We start from the raw sequence: 24,377 nt of genomic DNA on the forward strand, positions 1-24,377 counted from the left end.
TACTGCACTGCTGCCGCCAGAAGCACATTTAACGACAGAGTACTGTGCAAGTTTTCAGCACACGCGCTGTACAGATCACCAGAGAGCTTCCGACCTTTGCACAGTATTGTAGGAAGTTTATGCATTGCACTGCAAGAAAAAACATGGCATATGTGACTGATGGTAAACCTGATGCTGATCTCGGTCTCCATTGCAACTGAGAGTGGGAAGGGGGAAGGGAGAGGGGAAGCACCAGAGAGACATTCTGTAATGATCAATAAACCACTTGTTTGGAATCAAATGACCTTGCCTGGTGTCTCAGGGCTGGGTGTGTCTGCACCAGCGCCACTCCCCGCCACCTTCACCCGGTCAGTCTTTCTCTGCCACCTGTCCCACAGTGCTCGCCATTCCCAACATCCTTTGCCCCCGCCAGATTTACAAACTCACTCTCTGCTCCACTTCGGCAAATACAGTACTGCGCAAAAATGTTGATAGATAGACAGATATACACACACACACACACAGTACTGTAGATTAGGGATAATAAATCTGATTCAGATTTGGCCCACCTATTGATTAAACTAACCTGATTTACCAAGGGCAAAATTCTTCAGAGACGGTCTTTTCACAACAAAATGGGACTGACCAACCACAAAGATTTTATAGAGGACTGCATTGTGATTGATGAAACTCTGTAGCACGCAGGGCAGTCTGATGTCCTGTAGACCATCTTCACTGAAGATAAGAGCCATCTGCAAAGAAAAGGAACTCTTGTTTCTATAATGGACACACAAGGTGCTGTAATCCAGAGCAACACACGAGATGCTGGAGGAAATCAGCAGGCCAGGCAGCATCTATGGAGGGAAATGGACAGCCAGTTTTTCAGGTCTTCTGTCTTCCACCTCTTGTTCTACCCCCTTTCACATTCAACCCAAAATGTCAACTGCCCATTTCCACCCCTGGTTTCCTGAGCTCTTCCAGGACCTTGTGTCTCCCTCTCACTTCTACAGGCTAACTCTTTCAACCTAGGGTACTGACCCCAGAGGGCTTGCATTGAATGAAAGGGTTACAGAAAGGGTGAATGGAGTCATTTTCCCAGGAAATGAGAACTTTAAAAGCTGTAGTCTATAAGCACTGAGTTCAAAGGTCGGGAGGTTATGGTGCAACTTTATAAAACTCTGGTTAGGCCACATCTGGAGTATTGTGTAGAGTTTTGATCACCCACTATAAGGGAGGATGTTGAGGCTTTGGAGAGGTTACAGAAGAGGTTTACCAGCATGTTGCCTGGTTCAGAGGGCATGTGCTGTCATGAGGGGCTGAACAAACCTGGGTTGTTTTCTCTGGAACGACGGAGGCTGAGGGGAGATTATGAGAGGCATAGATCGAGTGGACAGGGAGTATCTGTTTCCCAGGGTAGGAATGTCTAATACCAGAGGGCGTGCATTGAGGGTATACGTCCTCTGGTATACCAGAGGGTGAGGGGGGTAGGTTCAAAGGGGATGTGAGGGGTAAGTTTTTTACTCAGAGAGTGGTTGATGCCTGGAATGTGCGGCCTGGTACGGTGGTAGAGGCAAATAGAGGCTTTTAAGAGATGTTTGGATAGGCACATGGATGTGAGGAAGATGGAGGGATGTGGACATGGTGTAAGTAGGAGGGATTAGTGTTTGGGGGCTTTTCGATCTGCTTTCTAGCTGCCTTGGCACTGTGTTGTGGGCCGAAGGGCCTGTTCCTGTGCTGTACTCTTCCATGTTCTTAACACATGATCACACTTCATGAATCGCTTCCTCATTGACGCAGCAGTCAGTATCGCTGCCTGTCACGAGGGAGTCTGGGGTTCAATTCCCCATTGGGGAGATGGTTTTGGAGCAGCATGGCAATGTAGCCGTTAGCGTAACACCACTGCAGTGCCAGTGAACCTGGTTCAAATCCTGTTGCTGTCTGTACAGAGCTTGTGTGTTTCCCCGTGTGGGTTTCCTCCAAGTGTTTCAGTTTCCTCCCACAGTCCAAAGAGGTACCGGATAGAATAGAATGGAACTTTATTGTCGTTGCTCAAGACAACAAGATTGTGGTACTACTCCAGTCCGTGCAAAACAGATATTTACAATGCATGCGGCATGGTTTAATGTTTTAAAAATTTCCATATCTACATGCAACAAGTGACTTTGATAGTCACTCAAAGGCGATTGGCAAGCCGGGGGGGTAGCATTATTCAACACACAACAGCTCTTCGGAAGAAGCTGGTTTTCAGTCTTCCGGTCTTGGCCAAAACGTTCTTATGTCCCCTACCACATGTCAGGAGATTGAACGAACAGTGTCCGGGATGGGATGGGTCTTTGATGATGTGATGAGCAATGAGGGTTGTAGGTCGGGTGGTTGAGACCCAGTGAAGTGCTGAGCCATTGGGATCTGCCCGCTCAATAGGCTAATTGGTCACTTGGGTGTAACCCTGCTGGATGCTGTGTACACTGCTCTGGGTTTCAGCACTTATCGTGTCAGGTGGCCCTGCAGGCTTAGAAAGTCAAGGAGAGGATCGATTAAATAAAGAAGGAAATTAATAAAGAAAATCAATAATCAGCTCAAGGGACCTTGATTGACTTTTAAATAAACTCTTCCTTGTGACAAGGCTGAAGAGAAAGGAATTTTTCAAACGAAAAAAACACACATAGGTTACCAGAGCAACACACACAAAGTACTGGAGGAGGGAATAAACAGTCAGTGTTTCAGGCTGAAACCATTCAATGAGCTGGAAATGAAGGGGGACGAAGCCAGAATGTGGGGGGAGGGGGAGTACGGGCTGGCAGGTGATGGGTGAGACCAGGTGAGTGGAGGGGGGACGGGGGGGGGGGGTGGAATAAAGCTAGGAGGTGACAGGTGAAAGAGGGAAAGGTTGCTATTTGGAACACATTGCTTGAAGGGTCGGTGAGAGCAGCAAGTCAGATATAGGAGCTGTCAAGAGGACCTAAGATCCAGTGAATGGTCTGTGACACCATCTTGAAATTCTTTGTGTGGGAGTTTTAAGGCTTAAAGTCGGGTGAGGGCACTTGGCTGAGGGAAAGGTTTCCTGAGGCATTCAGAGTTCACAGCTTTGCTCCACTACTCACATTGTGGGAACTCGATCCCTGTGCAACCCTGGTCTTGCAAACTGCAAGGGAACAAAGCAGAAGTTAGACTTAAGAGAACAAGCCCCCTTCCTCATTACCAACGCAGTGAACACTGGCAAGAATGTTCAAACACAAGTCAATTACACTTAGACCATAAGATATGGGAGCAGAATTAGGCCATTGGGATCATCAACTCTAATTCACCATTCCATCATGGCTGATTGATGTTCCTGCTCAACTCCGTTCCCCTGCCTCCTGACATTCTGACTCACCAAGAACATAACAGCCTCTGCTTCAAATATATCCAATGACTTGGTGACTGCAGCTGTCTGTAGCAATGAATTCCACAGATTAACTCCTCTCAGGCTAAAGAAATTCCTGTTCTGAATTGAAGTCTCTCTATTCCAAGGCTGTGTCCTCTGGTCCTAGACTCCCCCACTATAGGAAACATCCTCTCCACATCCACTCTATCTGTGTCCTCTGGTCCTAGACTCCCCCACTATAGGAAACACCCTCTCCACATCCACTCTATCTGTGTCCTCTGGTGCTAGACTCCCCCACTATAGGAAACACCCTCTCCACATCCACTCTATCTGTGTCCTCTGGTCCTAGACTCCCCCACTATAGGAAACATCCTCTCCACATCCACTCTATCGAGGCCTTTCAGCATTCGATAGGGCTCAATGAGCCCCCCCACATTCTTCTAAAACAGTGAGTAGACCAGAGAGCCATCCATCAAACACTCTTCATATGTTAACCCTTAACGGTGGTGTCTGAAAAGAGGATGCTTTCCAAGTTGCATGCCATCTTGGACAATGTCTCCCATCCACTCCATAATGTACTGGTTAGGTACAGGAGTACGTTCAGCCAGAGACTCATTCCACTGAGATGCAACACTGAGCGTCATAGGAAGTCATTCCTGCCTGTGGCCATCAAACTTTACAACTCCTCCCTCGGAGTGTCAGACACTCTGAGCCAATAGGCTGGTCCTGGACTTATTTCCACTTGGCATGATTAACTTATTATCATTTAATTATTTATGGTTTTATATTGCTATATTTCTTCACTATTCTTGGTTGGTGCGACTGTAACAAAACCCAATTTCCCTCGGGATCAATAAAGTCTGTCTGTCTTTCAGCTCCTTATTACCAAATACTAAACTTCCAGACTAAATTCATCTTTACAACTGTCAGGATATCCTGAACACAAATGCTGGAGGAAATGTAGAAATGCTTTCCCTGAGTGGGCTTGACCACTTTGAAAGATGTAGGATTGAAAGATGTAGAATTCTTCTGATTAGAGTAAAGAAACTGCAAGGAACCATTAGGAGGCAGTGATCATAATATGACAGAGTTCAACTGCAATTTGAGGAGAAGCTAAAATCAGATTATCAGTAGGGTAAAAGCAATTACAGAATGAGAGAGGAGCTGGCCGAAATTGACTGAAAGTGGACACTAGCAGAGATGACGGTAGAAAAGCAATGGCTGGAGCTTCTGGGGGCAACTTGGAAGGCGTAGGATAGAAATATCCCAAAGATGAGTAAGTATTCTAAAGGCAGGATAAGGCAATCAAGGCTGAGGTTTCCAGGTACTTGGAGATACATGATAAAGTAGCCCGTGGTCAGCATGGTTTCCTTCAGGGGAAATCTTGCCTGACAAATCTGTTGGATTATTTGAGGGAGTAACAGGCAGGATAGACAAAGGAGAGTCAGTGTGTAGCTTACTTGGGCTTTCAGAAGGCATTTGACAAAATGCTGCACATGAGGCCTCTTAACAAGTTAAGAGCCCAATGGTATTACAGGAAATATACTAAAATGAATAGCTGATTAGCAGGAGGCTAAGAGTGGGAATGAAGGGGCCTTTTCCAGTTGGCTGCCCCTGACTAGTGGCATTCTGCAATGTTCAATGTTGGGACCACTTCTCTTTATGTTATAGGTCAATGAGTTAAATGAAGGAATTGATGACTTTGTGGCCAAGTTTGTAGATGATACGAAGATAGGTGAAGGGGCAGGCAGTGTTAAGGAAGCAGAGAGTCTGCAGAAGGACCTGGGCAGATTGGGAGAGAATACAGTGTAGGAAGTGTATGGTCATACAATTTACTAGAAGGAATAAAGGAGTAGACAATTTTCTAAATGGGGAGAACACTCAAATGTCAGAGGCGTAAAGGAGCTTGGGAGTCCTTGTGCAGGATTCCCTAAAGGTTAACTTGCAGGTTGAGTCAGTGGTGGGGAGGGTAACTGCAATATTAGCATGCATTTCAAGTGGACTAGAATATAAAAGCAAAGGTGTAATCTTGCAGCTTTATAAGACATTGGGCAGTACTGTGAACAGTTCTAGGCCACTTTTCCAAGAGATGTACTGACATTGGAGGGTTCAGTACAGGTTCATGAGAATTATTACAGAAATGAAGGGATTCATGTATGTGGAGCATTTGATGGGTCTGGGCCTGTACTCATTGGAGTTTAGAAGAATGGGGGCGGGGGGGGGGTCGCATTGAAACCTATTGAATATTGAAAGGCCTAGACAGAGTGAAACGTAGATTAGTGTGGGGCAGTCTATGACCAGACAGCTCAGTCTCAGAACAGAGGGACATCCATTTAGAATGGAGACGAGGAGGAATTCCTTTAGCCAGGGTGGCGAATCTGTGGAGGCCAAGGACTTGAATGCATTCAAATTTAAAGCAAAGTTTGATAGATTCTTGGTTAGTCAGGGTGTCAAAGATTGTGAGGTGAAGGCAGGAGAATGGGGTTGAGAGGGATAGTAATAAATCAGCGGGGCAGACTCAATGGGCCAAATAGCCTAATTCTGTTCACGTCTTATGGTCATGATCCAGCCTAAGGAAGATTCCACCTTGCACAAAGAAATTGCCTCTTTTTATACCCTTCAAGATCTCTTCAAAAATCTAACAATACGAGGGGTGACGGATAAGTTTGTGGCCTCAGGTAGAAGGAGGTGAGTTGTACAGCTCTCGTTACATGCACATGTAGGTCAACTCTGAGTGATTATGCAGAAAGTTTGAAGTTAATAACTCATCTCCTTCTACCTTAGGCCACGAACTTATCCATCACCCCAATGAATTATTAACTTCAAACTTTCTGCATAATCACTCAAAGAGTTGAACTGCACGTGCATGTAACAAGAGCTGTATAACTCACCTCCTTCTACCTTAGGCCACGAAATTATCAATCACCCCTCGTATTTACTCCAGTACTTTTCCAGATAATGGTTTGTTATTATCTACTCTCAAGGCTGTAGACTGGCACTCACATTCAGTTCTCAAAACATTGCTGTTGACTGGTTCCCTTGTACTTTCTCAAAATATTCCTACATCCCAGACTATTTTGTCTTACAAACTTCCATTTTGTGTTACATATGTCAGCATACACCAAGGAAAAATCAAATTTAACTCTTTCCTTACAGTCCTACACCACTAGGTTCAAGAATAGCTCCTTCCCTTCAACCAGCTGGCTCTTGAACCAAACTGCAGAACCCCAACCACCTCCTCCGTTTAGCAAAACTACGGCCACATGGCACTGTAACGGCCCTTTTTCTGTCCTAATTGTGTTCATTTTAATATCATTTATGTTTTTTTCATGCGAAGGTACAGGAGCCTCAGGGCTCACTCCACCGAGTTCAGGAACTGTTATTACTCCTCAAACATCAGGCTCTTGAACCGAGGGGATAACTTCACTTGTCCCACTATTGAAGTGTTCCCACCACTAATGGACTCGCTCTCAAGAACTCCATCTCATGTTCTCGATATTTATTTATCATTATTATTTCTTTCTTTTTCTATTTACACAGGTTGTTGTCTTCTGCACTCTGATTGAACACTCTGTTGGGCAGTCTTTCATTGATCCTGTTATGGTTATTATTCTACAGATGTAGTGAGTATGCCCAAGAGGAAATGAACCTTGGGGTTGTATAAGATGGTGCCAGAGGTATCTACAGACCCAGACACCTTCTTCCAGTTAGTCTGAGAAACACTTCTTTTCTCTTCTCTCTTTTCTTTTCAAGTTGGCTGAGGTGGGAGGTATAGCGGCAGCTTTAACTGCGGTTCTTCACGGGTGATGGGTTCTCACTGAGCAGCCTGGCATCTCAATATCCCCAAACGCAGCCTTCAGGGTGCGGCCTGGTGGATGACCCAGTTCCCTGCCGACTGAAGCAGGTGGTGTACACTGCTATCAGAGGAAGGCCCTGCACTCGAGTGACCTCTCCCTCCTGATGGTGAGTGAGAGTCTCGTCAGGGGACTCGGAGAAACGACACGGCAGACTGTAACATCAAAACAGTGAGCTGTTGGTCTCCCCGCTCGCTGCTGCAGGAGCGATCTCTCTTGTTCCAGAGAGGGAGGGTGGGGGAGAGGGGGTGGGGGAGAGGGGGTGGGGGAGAGGGGGTGGGGGAGAGGGGGTGGGGGAGAGGGGGTGGGGGAGAGGGAGAGACTGTGATGCCGAAGTGTTGGGATGGACAGTAGTTTTTGACGAGATCATGGTCTCGGGGGGGGGGGGCTTTGCTATTGCTTGCGTTGTGGGTGCTGGGGGGGTGGCGGTGAAGCTTTGGCTGGAGCAAGAGGGGCGAGGGGGGGTTAATGCATCTGCTACTGCTTGTGCGTGGGAGGGGGAGGGGGAAATGGAGGGCTCTGGGGTTCTTATGTTTCTGTCGTTCATTCTGGGCTTTTCTGCTTTGTGGACGTCCGTGAGGAGTTAGAATTTCAGGCCGTATACATTCTCTGATATTAAACTGAATTACTGAACACATATGCACTCGAAACAATACATTTACTTTGAACGTTGTACAGGTGCTTTTGCTGCAACATTGCACCTTGTGTGGGTGACAAGGCAGGAGGAAAGGCACGTACAGGAGGAAAGGCACGTACAGGAGGAAAGGCACGTACAGGAGGAAAGGCACGTACAGGAGGAAAGGCACGTACAGGAGGAAAGGCACGTACAGGAGGAGAGATGCACTCACTGAATGGAAAAGACAAATTCTGTTCTTTAATCCGTCGCAGGATCTCACTCTGGTTTTCTGTTTCCAGCTCCAGATAAGGAGGATTACAGAAGTGGTTACCTGTGGGAGCAGACAAAAAGCAGACAGCGTTACCCAAGTTTTACAGAACTGTGCAGAGCCTTCAGCCTCGATGTTGCCGACCTTATAACCTACTCCAAAATTAATCTAGCCCTTCCCTCCTGCTTAATCCTCTATTTTTCCATCATTCGTGTGCTGATCCAAGTGTCTCTTAAATGTTCCCCATAGATCTACCCTTGGCAGGACGTTCCACACACTTACCAGTGTGTAAAAAACCTTCCTCTGACATCCCCCCCTATACTCTCCTCCAGTCACCATGCAATTATGTCCTTTTGTATTGACCATTGCTACCCTGGGAAAATGTCTCTGGCCATGGCTCGTATCAAGTCAATTCTCCTCCTCTTTCACTCACAAAGAGAAATTCCCCAGCTCACTCAACCTATCCTCACAAGACATGCTCTCTAATCCAGGCAGCATCCTGGTGAATCTCCTCTGCACCCTCTCTAATCCAGGCAGCATCCTGGTGAATCTCCTCTGCACCCTCTCTAATCCAGGCAGCATCCTGGTAAATCTCCTCTGCACCCTCTCTAATCCAGACAGCACCCTGGTAAATCTCCTCTGCACCCTCTCTAATCCAGACAGCACCCTGGTAAATCTGCTCTGCACCCTCTCTAATCCAGGCAGCACCCTGGTAAATCTCCTCAGCACCCTCTCTAATCCAGGCAGCATCCTGGTGAATCTCCTCTGCACCCTTTCTAATCCAGGCAGCATCCTGGTAAATCTCCTCTGCACCCTCTCTAATCCAGGCAGCATCCTGGTGAATCTCCTCTGCACCCTCTCTAATCCAGACAGCATCCTGGCAAATCTCCTCTGCACCCTCTCTAATCCAGGCAGCATCCTGGTAAATCTCCTCTGCACCCTCTCTAATCCAGACAGCATCCTGGCAAATCTCCTCTGCACCCTCTCTAATCCAGGCAGCATCCTGGTCAATCTCCTCTGCACCCTCTCTAATCCAGACAGCATCCTGGCAAATCTCCTCTGCACCCTCTCTAATCCAGGCAGCATCCTGGTAAATCTCCTCTGCACCCTCTCTAATCCAGACAGCATCCTGGCAAATCTCCTCTGCACCCTCTCTAATCCAGGCAGCATCCTGGTCAATCTCCTCTGCACCCTCTCTAATCCAGACAGCATCCTGGCAAATCTCCTCTGCACCCTCTCTAATCCAGACAGCATCCTGGTAAATCTCCTCTGCACCCTCTCTAATCCAGACAGCATCCTGGCAAATCTCCTCTGCACCCTCTCTAATCCAGGCAGCATCCTGGTCAATCTCCTCTGCACCCTCTCTAATCCAGACAGCATCCTGGCAAATCTCCTCTGCACCCTCTCTAATCCAGACAGCATCCTGGTCAATCTCCTCTGCACCCTCTCTAATCCAGGCAGCATCCTGGTCAATCTCCTCTGCACCCTCTCTAATCCAGACAGCGTCCTAGTCAATCTCCTCTGCACCCTCTCTAATCCAGGCAGCATCCTGGTGAATCTCCTCTGCACCCTCTCTAATCCAGACAGCATCCTGGTCAATCTCCTCTGCACCCTCTCTAATCCAGACAGCATCCTGGTGAATCTCCTCTGCACCCTCTCTAATCCAGGCAGCATCCTGGTAAATCTCCTCTGCACCCTCTCTAATCCAGACAGCATCCTGGTAAATCTCCTCTGCACCCTCTCTAATCCAGGCAGCATCCTGGTAAATCTCATCTGCACCCTCTCTAATCCAGACAGCATCCTGGTCAATCTCCTCTGCACCCTCTCTAATCCAGACAGCATCCTGGTGAATCTCCTCTGCACCCTCTCTAATCCAGACAGCATCCTGGTGAATCTCCTCCGCACCCTCTCTAATCCAGACAGCATCCTGGTGAATCTCCTCTGCACCCTCTCTAATCCAGACAGCATCCTGGTGAATCTCCTCCGCACCCTCTCTAATCCAGGCAGCATCCTGGTAAATCTCCTCTGCACCCTCTCTAATCCAGGCAGCATCCTGGTAAATCTCCTCTGCACCCTCTCTAATCCAGGCAGCATCCTGGTAAATCTCCTCTGCACCCTCTCTAATCCAGGCAGCATCCTGGTAAATCTCCTCTGCACCCTCTCTAATCCAGGCAGCATCCTGGTAAATCTCCTCCGCACCCTCTCTAATCCAGGCAGCATCCTGGTCAATCTCCTCTGCACCCTCTCTAATCCAGGCAGCATCCTGGTAAATCTCCTCTGCACCCTCTCTAATCCAGACAGCATCCTGGCAAATCTCCTCTGCACCCTCTCTAATCCAGGCAGCATCCTGGTAAATCTCCTCTGCACCCTCTCTAATCCAGACAGCATCCTGGCAAATCTCCTCTGCACCCTCTCTAATCCAGGCAGCATCCTGGTCAATCTCCTCTGCACCCTCTCTAATCCAGACAGCATCCTGGCAAATCTCCTCTGCACCCTCTCTAATCCAGACAGCATCCTGGTAAATCTCCTCTGCACCCTCTCTAATCCAGACAGCATCCTGGCAAATCTCCTCTGCACCCTCTCTAATCCAGGCAGCATCCTGGTCAATCTCCTCTGCACCCTCTCTAATCCAGACAGCATCCTGGCAAATCTCCTCTGCACCCTCTCTAATCCAGACAGCATCCTGGTCAATCTCCTCTGCACCCTCTCTAATCCAGGCAGCATCCTGGTCAATCTCCTCTGCACCCTCTCTAATCCAGACAGCGTCCTAGTCAATCTCCTCTGCACCCTCTCTAATCCAGGCAGCATCCTGGTGAATCTCCTCTGCACCCTCTCTAATCCAGACAGCATCCTGGTCAATCTCCTCTGCACCCTCTCTAATCCAGACAGCATCCTGGTGAATCTCCTCTGCACCCTCTCTAATCCAGGCAGCATCCTGGTAAATCTCCTCTGCACCCTCTCTAATCCAGACAGCATCCTGGTAAATCTCCTCTGCACCCTCTCTAATCCAGGCAGCATCCTGGTAAATCTCATCTGCACCCTCTCTAATCCAGACAGCATCCTGGTCAATCTCCTCTGCACCCTCTCTAATCCAGACAGCATCCTGGTGAATCTCCTCTGCACCCTCTCTAATCCAGACAGCATCCTGGTGAATCTCCTCCGCACCCTCTCTAATCCAGACAGCATCCTGGTGAATCTCCTCTGCACCCTCTCTAATCCAGACAGCATCCTGGTGAATCTCCTCCGCACCCTCTCTAATCCAGGCAGCATCCTGGTAAATCTCCTCTGCACCCTCTCTAATCCAGGCAGCATCCTGGTAAATCTCCTCTGCACCCTCTCTAATCCAGGCAGCATCCTGGTAAATCTCCTCTGCACCCTCTCTAATCCAGGCAGCATCCTGGTAAATCTCCTCTGCACCCTCTCTAATCCAGGCAGCATCCTGGTAAATCTCCTCCGCACCCTCTCTAATCCAGGCAGCATCCTGGTAAATCTCCTCTGCACCCTCTCTAATCCAGGCAGCATCCTGGTGAATCTCCTCTGCACCCTCTCTAATCCAGGCAGCATCCTGGTGAATCTCCTCTGTACCCTCTCTAATCCAGGCAAATCCTGGTAAATCTCCTCTGCACCCTCTCTAATCCAGACAGCATCCTGGTCAATCTCCTCTGCACCCTCTCTAATCCAGGCAGCATCCTGGTAAATCTCCTCTGCACCCTCTCTAATCCAGACAGCATCCTGGTGAATCTCCTCTGCACCCTCTCTAATCCAGACAGCATCCTGGTAAATCTCCTCTGCACCCTCTCTAATCCAGGCAGCATCCTGGTAAATCTCCTCTGCACCCTCTCTAATCCAGGCAGCATCCTGGTGAATCTCCTCTGCACCCTCTCTAATCCAGGCAGCATCCTGGTGAATCTCCTCTGTACCCTCTCTAATCCAGGCAAATCCTGGTAAATCTCCTCTGCACCCTCTCTAATCCAGACAGCATCCTGGTCAATCTCCTCTGCACCCTCTCTAATCCAGGCAGCATCCTGGTCAATCTCCTCTGCACTGTAAGACCGTGAGATATAGGGCAGAATTAGGCCATTTGGCCCATCGCATCTGCTTCCCCATTGCATTATGGCTGATCCATTTCCCTCTCAGTCCCAGTCTCCTGCCTTCATGCCCTGGCTAATCAAGAATCTCTCAACCTCTGCCTTAAATAAACCCAGTGAGCTGGCTTCCACGGCAACCTGTGGAACTGAATTTTACAGATTCACCACTCTCTAGCTAAAGAAATTTGTCCTCATCTCTGTTCTAAATGGATGTTCTCCCAGGTCCTAGTCTCCCTCACCAGAGGAAACAGTCCGAACAGTGTTGGGGTTTCTGGATTTGACTCTTTCTGCAAAAGTTCATCTCCAGCTTCCAGCACACCCAGCCAGTAGCGTCTCCTCTGCTCCAGATATTTACCCGGTCCACAGAAGCAGCACGTGTTTCTTCCCATCTCTGGTGACTGGGATCTCTCAAACTTCCCCTGACAGAGGTATACAGAATTATCAGCCCCTTCTCCCTGTAACCCTTCACACCCAGGTCACTGGTTCGAGCCTCAGCTGAGGCAGTGTGTTTGTGTCCTTGAGCAAGGCACTTAACAACACATTGCTCTGCCGACGTCACCGGTGCCAAGCTGCATGGGTCCTAGTGCCCTTCCCTTGGACAACATCGGTGGCGTGGAGAGGGGAAGGCCTGCAGCTTGAGCAACTGCCGGTCTCCCATACAACCCTGCCCAGGCCTGCGCCCCGGAAACTCCAGGCACAGATCTATGGTCTCTCGAGACCAACGGATGCCACCACCACAAGAATGTGGAGATGGGAGGAAAATGGAGTTAAGTGGAAAATAAGTCAACTAGGATCAAATGGTGCAGCACACTCAATGGGCCAAGTGGCCTCATTCTGCTCATCTTTTATAATCAAGAACCTATCAACTTCCGCCTTAAATATAGCCCTCTAAAGTCTCCACATCCTTCCTATAATGAGTAGACTAGAAACGAACATAATGCTCCGTGTGGTGTAACCAGAGTTTTACAGAGCTGCAGCGTTACCTCATGGCTCTTGGACTCTATCCCAAAACTGTTGAAGGTCAAACACGACCATAGTAAACCAACTCCCAGAGTCACAGGTATAAAAGGGCATGATGTTCGAGTGGCCTTCATCCAAAGGTTACGAGGGAGAGAGGGAGAGAGAGACAGAGAGACAGAGAGACAGAGAGACAGAGAGACAGAGAGACAGAGAGACAGAGAGACAGAGAGACAGAGAGACAGAGAGACAGAGAGACAGAGAGACAGAGAGACAGAGAGAGAGAATATATATATATTCTGATATGGGTCTCTATTGTGGACTGAGAGTGGGAAGGGGACAGGGAGAGGGGAATCATGGTTGGGAAAAGGGGAAGGGAGAAGGGAGGGTGTGGGAAGCACCAGGGAGACATTCTGTAATGATCAATAAACCAAAAACCTTTCCTGGTGTGTCAGGGCTGGGTGTGTTTGCCCCAGCACTCCTTCTCGGCCCCTCCATCCTCACCATTTCCAACATCCTTTGCACCCACCAGATTTACAGACTTGCTCTCTGCTCCACTTCGACAAACACAGCTCTGTGTAAAAGTCGGAGGGACCCGAGGGGCGACTCTTGCAGGCTGCCCCAGCACATCCTCAGACTGTGCTGGTCATTGATGCAAAATGACGTGTTTCACTGTAAGTTTTGATGTATGTGTGACAAATAAAGTGAATATACATCTTCCTATGGGTCAGAGGAAGGACCCATGAGGAACCCTGCCGTTTCATGGTTGGACTTCCTGTTTCACCCAGGACCAACTGTGTGGACAGACAGACAGGGGTGTGTGGAGAGGGTGGGGGGGGGGGGGGGTGGTGTGTGTGTGTGTGCGCAGAGAGGGGTGTGTGTGCGTGCGTGCGCAGAGAGGGGTGTGTGTGCGTGCGTGCGCAGAGAGGGGTGTGTGTGGAACAAGGGGCCGGGAGTAACAGGACCAATTGTATAGACAGACAGTTGTGGGTGTGTGGAGAGGGGCATGTGTGCGTGCGTGCGCCGAGAGGGGTGTGTGTGCGTGCGTGCGCCGAGAGGGGCGTGTGTGCGTGCGTGCGCCGAGAGGGGCGTGTGTGCGTGCGTGCGCCGAGAGGGGTGTGTGTGTGCGTGCGTGCGCCGAGAGGGGTGTGTGTGTGCGTGCGTGCGCCGAGAGGGGTGTGTGTGCGTGCGTGCGCCGAGAGGGGTGTGTGTGTGTGCGTGCGTGCGCCGAGAGGGGTGTGTGTGTGTGCGTGCGTGCGCCGAGAGGGGTGTGTGTGCGTGCGTGCGCCGAGAGGGGTGTGTGTGGAACAAGGGGCCGAGAGTAACAGGACCAATTGTGCGAACAGACATTTGTGGGTGTGTGGAGAGGGGTGGGGTTGTGCGGGCGTGCATGGAGAGAGGTGTGCGTGTGTGTGCGCAGACGGGCGTGTGTGCGTGCACAGAGAATAGTGTGTGGGGAACGGGCTGGGACAGACAGGACCAATTCTATGGACGGACAGTTGTGGGTGTGTGGAGAGGGATGGGTGGTGTGGGTGTGCACGGAGAGGGGTGTGTGGGGAACAAGGGGCCGGGAGTGACAGGACCAATTGTGTGGACAGAGATTTGTGGGTGGGGAGAGGGGTGTGTGGAGAGCAAGGGGCCGGGAGTGAGGTAGAACCACTCCCAGGGATCACCTCACCACAGTGAAACCTACCTTGGTCCATGCTCTGCAGCTCCTGAATCAGCTTGTAGGACTGGAAACGGTCTGCGAGCCTCTGCATGGCAGGCAAAGGATCCAGAAGGATGGTACGAGGATGGGAGTCAACATAGTCCTGGAACAAGAGGGGTAAGAATGTATATGGCTTTCACATCATTCATGACATCAGGACGTCACAAAGCCTTTTATAGCTGGTGCAGTCATCGTTATTGAACATTTGTTTTCGTTAGGGTAACGAAGGTCAACTCGCACTCTTCTGAAATACTGGCCATGGCATCTCCGTGACACACGGGACTTGGGGTGGAGTGGTGGCAAGGCAGTTAGCGCCATCGATTGGGATACAGTTCCCGCCAGCATCTGAAAGGAGTTTGCACCTTCTCCCCGTCATCACACACGTCGTGTTGGGTAGCTCCAGTTTCCTCCCACCTTCCAAACCGCGGCGGCCAACGCACTTCATCGCCGGGAGCACGGCCACACTCGTGCACGGGCTGCTGGGAGCACAGCCCTCGGGCTCCAGCGGTCATTGACGTCACCGGTGCATCTCACTGTAGGTTGGGATGTCCAGGTGATGAATAAAGCTAATCGTCAATCTCTCTGTAATCGGGACAGCTCATACTCCCCTGAAATTCTGATCCATGGGATCCCTTAACATCCGAGAAATGGCTCTTCCCAATTGACCACGTACTAAACAAGGAATGGCTAATTGGTTTCTAACTTGGAAAGAGATCTGGTTTGAAATTCTAATGCCTCCTAGACAGCCCTCGTGGTACAGAGACACTGTGTATGTTTTACACATTTCATGTTCTCTGTATTATTTATTTTTTATTACTGTTGGTTTCTTTTGTATTTTCACAGTTTGTCTTGTTTTGCTCATTGCTCGTCAGTCTTTGTGTGTAGCTTTTCACTGATTCTACTCTATTTCTACTGTGAATACCCACAAGAAAATTTACCTTGAACTCCTGGGAACAACATACACCATCACAAAGAAGGCACAACAGCACCTCTGCTTTCTCAGAAGTTTGCACAGATTCGACATGACACCAAAAGAAAACCACCTTGACAAATTTCCACAGATGCAGAGTGGAGAATATCCTAACTCGCTACATCACGGCCTGGTATGGAAACACCAATGCCCGGGAACAAAAAAGCCTATAAAAAGACCATAAGATATAGGAGCAGAATTAAGCCATTCGGCCCATTGGGTCTGCTCTGCCATTTCATCATGGCTGATCCATTTACCCTCTCAGCCCCAGTCTCCTCCCACCTTCTCCCTGTATCCCTTCATGCCCTGACTAATCAAGACTCTATCAACCTCTGCCTTAAATTTACCCAGCTACTCAGCCTCCACAACTGCCTGTGGTAACAAATTCCACAGATTCACCACCCTCTGGCTAAAGAAATTCCTCCTCATCTCCGTTCTAAGTGGACGTCCCTCTATTCTGAGGCTGTGTCCTCTGGTCTTAGACTCTCCAACCACAGGAAACATCCTCTCCACATCCACTCTATCTGTGTCCTCTGGTCCTAGACTCCCCCACTATAGGAAACATCCTCTCCACATCCACTCTATCTGTGTCCTCTGGTCCTAGACCCCCCCACTATAGGAAACATCCTCTCCACATCCACTCTATCTGTGTCCTCTGGTCCTAGACTCCCCCACTATAGGAAACATCCTCTCCACATCCACTCTATCTGTGCCCTCTGGTCCTAGACTCCCCCACTATAGGAAACATCCTCTCCACATCCACTCTATCTGTGCCCTCTGGTCCTAGACTCCCCCACTATAGGAAACATCCTCTCCACATCCACTCTATCTGTGCCCTCTGGTCCTAGACTCCCTCACTATAGGAAACATCCTCTCCACATCCACTCTATCTGTGCCCTCTGGTCCTAGACTCCCCCACTATAGGAAACATCCTCTCCACATCCACTCTATCTGTGTCCTCTGGTCCTAGACTCCCCCACTATAGGAAACATCCTCTCCACATCCACTCTATCTGTGTCCTCTGGTCCTAGACTCCCCCACTATAGGAAACGTCCTCTCCACATCCACTGTATCTGTGCCCTCTGGTCCTAGACTCCCCCACTATAGGAAACGTCCTCTCCACATCCACTCTGTCTGTGTCCTCTGGTCCTAGACTCCCCCACTACAGGAAACGTCCTCTCCACATCCACTCTATCTGTGCCCTCTGGTCCTAGACTCCCCCCACTATAGGAAACATCCTCTCCACATCCACTCTATCTGTGCCCTCTGGTCCTAGACTCCCCCCACTACAGGAAACATCCTCTCCACATCCACTCTATCAAGAGCTTTCAACCTTCCAAATTGCTCCCAGAGTTCTTTTACCTTAGGCTCTCTAATCAAATTTGGTTCATCGCTCAACACCCAGTCCAGAATAGTGGATCCCCTAGTGGGCTCAGCCACTAAGTCATGGATACAGCTCAGGTCTTCACTGGAAAAGCCCCTCCCACCACTGAGACATTTACAAGGAGCAGCATCCATCATCAATGACCCATACCAACCAGACCATGGTCTCTTCTCACTACTACGATTGGGCAGGAGGTACAAAGCAGCTGAAATCCACTGTTATCAACACTGGCTCAGGAGCCTGATAGTTGAGGGGTAATAACTGTTCCTGAACCTGGTGGTGTGGGACCTGAGGCTCATTGTGGTGAGTGAAGTTATCCACACTGGTTCAGGAGCCTGATGGTTGTGGGGTAATAACTGTTCCTGAACCTGGTGGTGTGGGACCTGAGGCTCATTGTGGTGAGTGAAGTTATCCACACTGGTTCAGGAGCCTGATGGTTGTGGGGTAATAACTGTTCCTGAACCTGGTGGTGTGGGACCTGAGGCTCATTGTGGTGAGTGAAGTTATCCACACTGGTTCAGGAGCCTGATGGTTGTGGGGTAATAACTGTTCCTGAACCTGGTGGTGTGGGACCTGAGGCTCATTGTGGTGAGTGAAGTTATCCACACTGGTTCAGGAGCCTGATGGTTGTGGGGTAATAACTGTTCCTGAACCTGGTGGTGTGGGACCTGAGGCTCATTGTGGTGAGTGAAGTTATCCACACTGGTTCAGGAGCCTGATGGTTGTGGGGTAATAACTGTTCCTGAACCTGGTGGTGTGGGACCTGAGGCTCATTGTGGTGAGTGAAGTTATCCACACTGGTTCAGGAGCCTGATGGTTGTGGGGTAATAACTGTTCCTGAACCTGGTGGTGTGGGACCTGAGGCTCATTGTGGTGAGTGAAGATATCCACACTGGTTCAGGAGCCTGATGGTTGTGGGGTAATAACTGTTCCTGAACCTGGTGGTGTGGGACCGGAGGCTCATTGTGGTGAGTGAAGTTATCCACACTGGTTCAGGAGCCTGATGTCTGAGGGGTAATAGCTGTTCCTGAGCCTGGTGGTGTGGGACCTGAGGCTCATTGTGGTGAGTGAAGTTATCCACACCGGTTCAGGAGCCTGATGGTTGTGGGGTAATAACTGTTCCTGAACCTGGTGGTGTGGGTCCTGAGGCTCATTGTGGTGAGTGAAGTTATCCACACCGGTTCAGGAGCCTGATGGTTGTGGGGTAATAACTGTTCCTGAACCTGGTGGTGTGGGACCTGAGGCTCATTGTGGTGAGTGAAGTTATCCACACTGGTTCAGGAGCCTGATGGTTGTGGGGTAATAACTGTTCCTGAACCTGGTGGTGTGGGACCTGAGGCTCATTGTGGTGAGTGAAGTTATCCACACTGGTTCAGGAGCCTGATGGTTGTGGGGTAATAACTGTTCCTGAACCTGGTGGTGTGGGACCTGAGGCTCATTGTGGTGAGTGAAGTTATCCACACTGGTTCAGGAGCCTGATGGTTGTGGGGTAATAACTGTTCCTGAACCTGGTGGTGTGGGACCTGAGGCTCATTGTGGTGAGTGAAGTTATCCACACTGGTTCAGGAGCCTGATGGTTGTGGGGTAGTAACTGTTCCTGAACCTGGTGGTGTGGGACCTGAGGCTCATTGTGGTGAGTGAAGTTATCCACACTGGTTCAGGAGCCTGATGGTTGTGGGGTAATAACTGTTCCTGAACCTGGTGGTGTGGGACCTGAGGCTCATTGTGGTGAGTGAAGTTATCCACACTGGTTCAGGAGCCTGATGGTTGTGGGGAAATAACTGTTCCTGAACCTGGTGGTGTGGGACCTGAGGCTCATTGTGGTGAGTGAAGTTATCCACACTGGTTCAGGAGCCTGATGGTTGTGGGGTAATAACTGTTCCTGAACCTGGTGGTGTGGGACCTGAGGCTCATTGTGGTGAGTGAAGTTATCCACACTGGTTCAGGAGCCTGATGGTTGTGGGGTAATAACTGTTCCTGAACCTGGTGGTGTGGGACCTGAGGCTCATTGTGGTGAGTGAAGTTATCCACACTGGTTCAGGAGCCTGATGGTTGTGGGGTAATAACTGTTCCTGAACCTGGTGGTGTGGGACCTGAGGCTCATTGTGGTGAGTGAAGTTATCCACACTGGTTCAGGAGCCTGATGTCTGAGGGGTAATAGCTGTTCCTGAGCCTGGTGGTGTGGGACCTGAGGCTCATTGTGGTGAGTGAAGTTATCCACACCGGTTCAGGAGCCTGATGGTTGTGGGGTAATGACTGTTCCTGAACCTGGTGGTGTGGGACCTGAGGCTCATTGTGGTGAGTGAAGTTATCCACACCGGTTCAGGAGCCTGATGTCTGAGGGGTAATAGCTGTTCCTGAGCCTGGTGGTGTGGGACCTGAGGCTCATTGTGGTGAGTGAAGTTATCCACACCGGTTCAGGAGCCTGATGGTTGTGGGGTAATAACTGTGGATAACTTCACTCACCACAACACCGACCTGATTCCACAACCTATGGACTCACTTTCAAGGATGACTTTTTTTTTAAAAACAACTCATGTCCTCAGTATTATTATTTTTTGTTTAAACTATTTCTTTTAAAATCTATCTTCTTTTGCAGATTAGTTGTTTGTCAGTCTTTAATGAATGACATTGAAGTTTGCTATGTTCCTGTAGTGCCTGCAAGAATCTCAAGGTAATCTCACGGTAATGCATATGTATTTTGATAATAAATTTCACTTTGACCTTGGCCAAGTTCAGTTGTGGTGGGAGGGGGAGGAGAGAGACCATGGAGGCTGTGGCTGATTGTGCCACGTTCTAGTGTCTTGAGGAGAGGACAGGATCAGGGCACCTAGCCCTGGGACTCTGGGTGTCAACTGTGGCAGCTCAGTGGCTGGAGAAGCTTGGAGACTGAACACCAGTTGCATTTTGAAGACGTTGGAAAGTGACCGAGAACAACCCCAAGATTATTTCAAAAGCCCTGCCGCATACATTGGTGAGGATTGGAGGATTGTGAGCAGATCTGGGCCACTTATCTAAGAAAGCACGTGCCAGTGTTGGAGAGGGTCCAGAGACTCACAGAATGAGGAGTATTTGGTGGTTCTAGGCAAGTACTCACTGGGATTTAGAAGAATAAGGGGGCACCTCATTGAAACCTATCGCATGTTGATAGGCCGAGATAGCGTGGACATGGAGAGGATGTTTCCTATAGTGCAGGGAGTCTAGGACCCGAGGGCAAAACCTTAGAATAGAGGGACATCCATTTCGAACAAAGGTGAGGAGGAATTTCTTTAGCCAGAGGGTGATGAATCTGTGGAATTTGTTGGAGGCCAAGTCATTGGGTGTATTTAAAGCAGAGGTTTATTGTCTCTCGATGTCAGGTTGTGAAAGGTTACGGGGAGCAGGCAGGAGAATGAGGTTGAAAAGGAAATGGATCAGCCATGATCAAATGGCGGAGCAGACTCGATGGGCCCAATGGCCTAATTCTACTCCAATGCTTTATGCTCTTATACAGGGGAACAAGGGCACCATGTTGCAGAAACCAAAATGGAGCTGAGCCACGCCGGGAAGATAGAGGTGGAGTCAAACAGAACCTCACTCACCTACAGGACTCTGCAAAATATACTGCACAGATATATTCAGCCGTACACACACACACACACACACACACAGACTCACACACGTACTCACACACACACACACACACACACCCAAGACTATCGCACATGAAATTTGTTGTTTTGTGGCAGCTGTATATTTCAATACATGGTTCAGAAGAACGAGGGGTGAACTCATTGAACCTTAGTGAATGTTGAAAGGTCATGTCCTGGGTGATGGGGGTCACTAATAACAGATGCTGCCTTTTGAAGATGTCCGAGACACCGTGCGGGCTAGTGCCCATGCTGGGGCTGACTGAGTTCACAACATTCTCCCTTCAGCCCAACTCACACATGTCCACCGAGTGAGCCCCATTTGGAGAGTGTCCATCTGAGCCCCTCCTGTCCAATACCTCTGGCAGCTTGTTCCACACATGTACCACCCTGTGTGAAGTTGCCCTTCATGTCCCCATCAAATTTTTCATCTTTCACCTTAAACGTAGGAGTACAGCACAGGCACAGGCTCTTCAGCCCACAATGTTGTGTGCCGAGCCAGCTAAATCAGAAAACCCCTGAAAATTAAACCCTCTCACCTACATGATCCCTCCATCTTCCTCACATCCATGTCTCTTAAAAGCCTCTAATGTATTTGCCTCTACCACCGTACCAGGCAGCGCATTCCAGGCATCCACCACTCTCTGAGTAAACAACTTACCCCTCACATCCCCCTTGAACCTACCCCCTCTCACCCTCAATGCACGCCCTCTGGTATTAGACATTCCTATCCTGGGACAAGTGGTACGACAGAGTGTCAAACCTAGACCTATGGAAGAGAGCAAACCAAGAGCCCATTGTATTCCAGATAAGGAGGAGGAAGTGGAGATGGGTCGGCCACACCTTGAGGAAGAGCCAGTCGAATGTCACTCGACAATCACTCGAATGGAATCCACAAGGGAAGAGAAGAAGAGGTCGCCCAAAGCAAACCTGGAGGCGTAGGCTTTTGGATGAACTGAAAGCCGCCGGCCAAACTTGGGAGACTGCAGAGACATCTGCTAGAGATCACAGGAAGTGGAGGACTTTTGTTGAGGCCCTGTGCTCCATAAGGAGCGAAAAGGATTAAACATCCTGGGACAAAGATACCCTGATGACTCTGTCTCTCATGTGTAAATCTCTATCAGATCTCCCCTCAGCCTCCGACACTCCAGAGAAAACAACCCAGGTTTGTCCAGCCTCTCGTGACAGCACATGCCCTCTGAACCAGGCAGCAACCCGGTAAACCTCTTCTGCACCCTCTCCAAAGCCTCAATGTCCTTCCTATAGTGGGACGACCAGAACTGTACACAATACTCCAGATGTGGTCTAACCAGAGTTTTATAGAGTTGCACCATAATCTCTTGACCTTTGAACTCAATGCCTACAGCTTTTGAAGTTCTCCTCTCCTGGGAAAAAATTAGGTGTTTCCAAACCCCTCTGATCTTATACACCACTACAAAATCATCCCCCAGTCTCCTTAATCTTTGTTAAATTGGAAAGAGTGCAGAGAAGATTCAGAAGAATGCTGCCAGGATTTGGGGGCCCGGATTGGGAGGCTCAGACATTCCTAATTGGAATGTTCGAGGTTGAGGGGGTGAGCCTAATAAAATTACAAGGGGCACAGAGACGGTGAACGCACACATCCTTTTCCCAGGAGAGGAAATGAAAAGTTAAAGACCATTGATTTAAGAGTAAGGGGCAAGATTTAAAGGGGCAGTTACTTCATAGAGAAGATGGTGAGAATATGGAAGAATCTGCTAAAGGCCAGAGGCCAGGCAGGTACAGTAACATTAACAAAGCATTTGGAGAGGAAAGACCATGGAAGACAGGAGCAGCATTAGGCCATTTGGCCCATCAAAACCGCACCGCCATTTCATCATGCTTGACTTATCATCCCTCAACCCCATTCTCCTGCCTCCTCCCCGTGACCTTTGATTAATCCAGAACTTGTCAACTTCCACTTTAAATACACCCAACGACTTGGCCTCCACAGCCCCCTGTGGCAATGAATTCCACAGATTGACTATCCTCAGGCTAAAGAAATTCCTCATCTCTTTTCTGAAGGGACATCTTTGTACTCAGAGATGGTGCCCCTTGGTCCTAGACTCCCCCACCATAGGAAACATCCTCTCCACATCCACTCTATCTGTGCCCTCTGGTCCTAGACTCTCCCACTATAGGAAACATCCTCTCCACATCCACTCTATCTGTGTCCTCTGGTCCTAGACTCCCCCCACTATAGGAAACATCCTCTCCACATCCACTCTATCGAGGCCTTTCAATATTTGGTCGATTTCAAAGAGACATTCGAGACTCCAGTAAGTACAGGCTATTAAATGTTCCTCATACACTTACAAACATCTTGGTCAGCACAAGTTGGGCCAAATGACCTGCATTACTCTACTCTGACTCAATGATACTCTCTCTTTCTACGCCATGGTGTTTCAGACTCCTGTGACAGCACATCTTACACAACCTCGCGTGGTCCCAGAACACATTCTCCACAGCCAGGGAAGTTCAGCAATGCCTCTACTCCCCCAGGAGGCCGAAGGGAGCAGGACTTCGAACAGCTCGCTCATGACTTTCTACAGGTGTGCAGGAGAGGGCACCGATAGCATGGTATGGAACCCGCACTGCAGCAGACAATGGTAGTCAAAACTGCCCACTGCATCTCTGGCACCCGATATCAAGGACACGTACACAGAAAGGCCAGCAACATCACAAACACCAGAAAGTCTGCAGATGCTGGAAATTCAAAGTAACACAAACAAAAAATTCTACCCCCTCCCCCTCTATTCCCCACTCTCTTCTCTCACCCTCACCGAGGCCCCTCCCTCCTTCCCGTTCGCCTATGGTCCACTCTCCTCTCCTATCCAATTCTTCCCTCTCCAGCCCTTGACTTTTCCCACGCACCTGGCTTCACCTTCATCTTCCAGCTAGCCTCCCTCCCCCTACTTTTCACTCTGGCACCTTCCCCCTTCCGTTCCAGTACCGAAGGAGAGTCTTGGCCCAAAACACCACCTGTTTATTCATTTCTACAGAGCTGCCCGACCTGCTCATGGACTGCTTGGTATCCTCCCACGTGGGAGAAAGCTACACTGCATCCACACCAGGACCACCAGACTCAAAAGCAGTTACTTTCCTCGAGCAGTGAGGCTGATCAACACCTCCTCCTCCTAACCCCCCCCCCCCCAGTCACCACTTCCTGTCAGCCATCTTATCTCCCACGCCTCGAGTCACTTTATGGACATACAACGTATACAAGCTGTCCTGTGTATTTACATTTATTGCGTTCTGTATTTTATTGTCTTATCTTTGTGTTGCGTCAGATCCAGAGGAACAATTATTTCATTCTCTTTTACACCTGAATGATCTTGAACACTGGGTTACAGCACAGAATAGGCCCTTTGACTCTTTGAACCACACTGCCTAGCAACCCCCAATTTAACCCTAGCCTCATCACTGGAAAATTTACAATGGCCAATTAACCAGTGGGAGGAAACCAGAGCACCCGGAGGAAATCTATGCGGTCACAGGGAGAATATACAAACTCCTTACAGGCAGCAGCGGGAAATGAACCT

At 49.3% G+C, this 24,377-nt stretch overlaps 1 protein-coding gene across 5 annotated transcripts in view; it reads right to left on the reverse strand.

The window, feature by feature from the left end:
- LOC140737390 (inositol-tetrakisphosphate 1-kinase-like) overlaps window positions 1–24,377 on the reverse strand; it is a 92,944-nt gene that overhangs the window by 25,676 nt on the left and 42,891 nt on the right. For 4 of the 5 annotated variants that reach the window (XM_073063867.1, XM_073063869.1, XM_073063870.1 and 1 more), the window contains exons 4-7: window positions 14,820–14,937; window positions 8,046–8,144; window positions 3,081–3,121; window positions 566–731 (exon numbers count right to left, since the gene is read on the reverse strand). In XM_073063867.1, the coding sequence (XP_072919968.1) occupies window positions 566–731; window positions 3,081–3,121; window positions 8,046–8,144; window positions 14,820–14,937 (424 nt within the window). The remainder of the gene's footprint in view (window positions 1–565; window positions 732–3,080; window positions 3,122–8,045; window positions 8,145–14,819; window positions 14,938–24,377) is intronic. The other variant, XM_073063868.1, reaches the window with a different exon arrangement.

This window comes from Hemitrygon akajei, chromosome 12, assembly GCF_048418815.1.
Source record: "Hemitrygon akajei chromosome 12, sHemAka1.3, whole genome shotgun sequence".
Lineage (NCBI taxonomy): Eukaryota > Metazoa > Chordata > Chondrichthyes > Myliobatiformes > Dasyatidae > Hemitrygon > Hemitrygon akajei.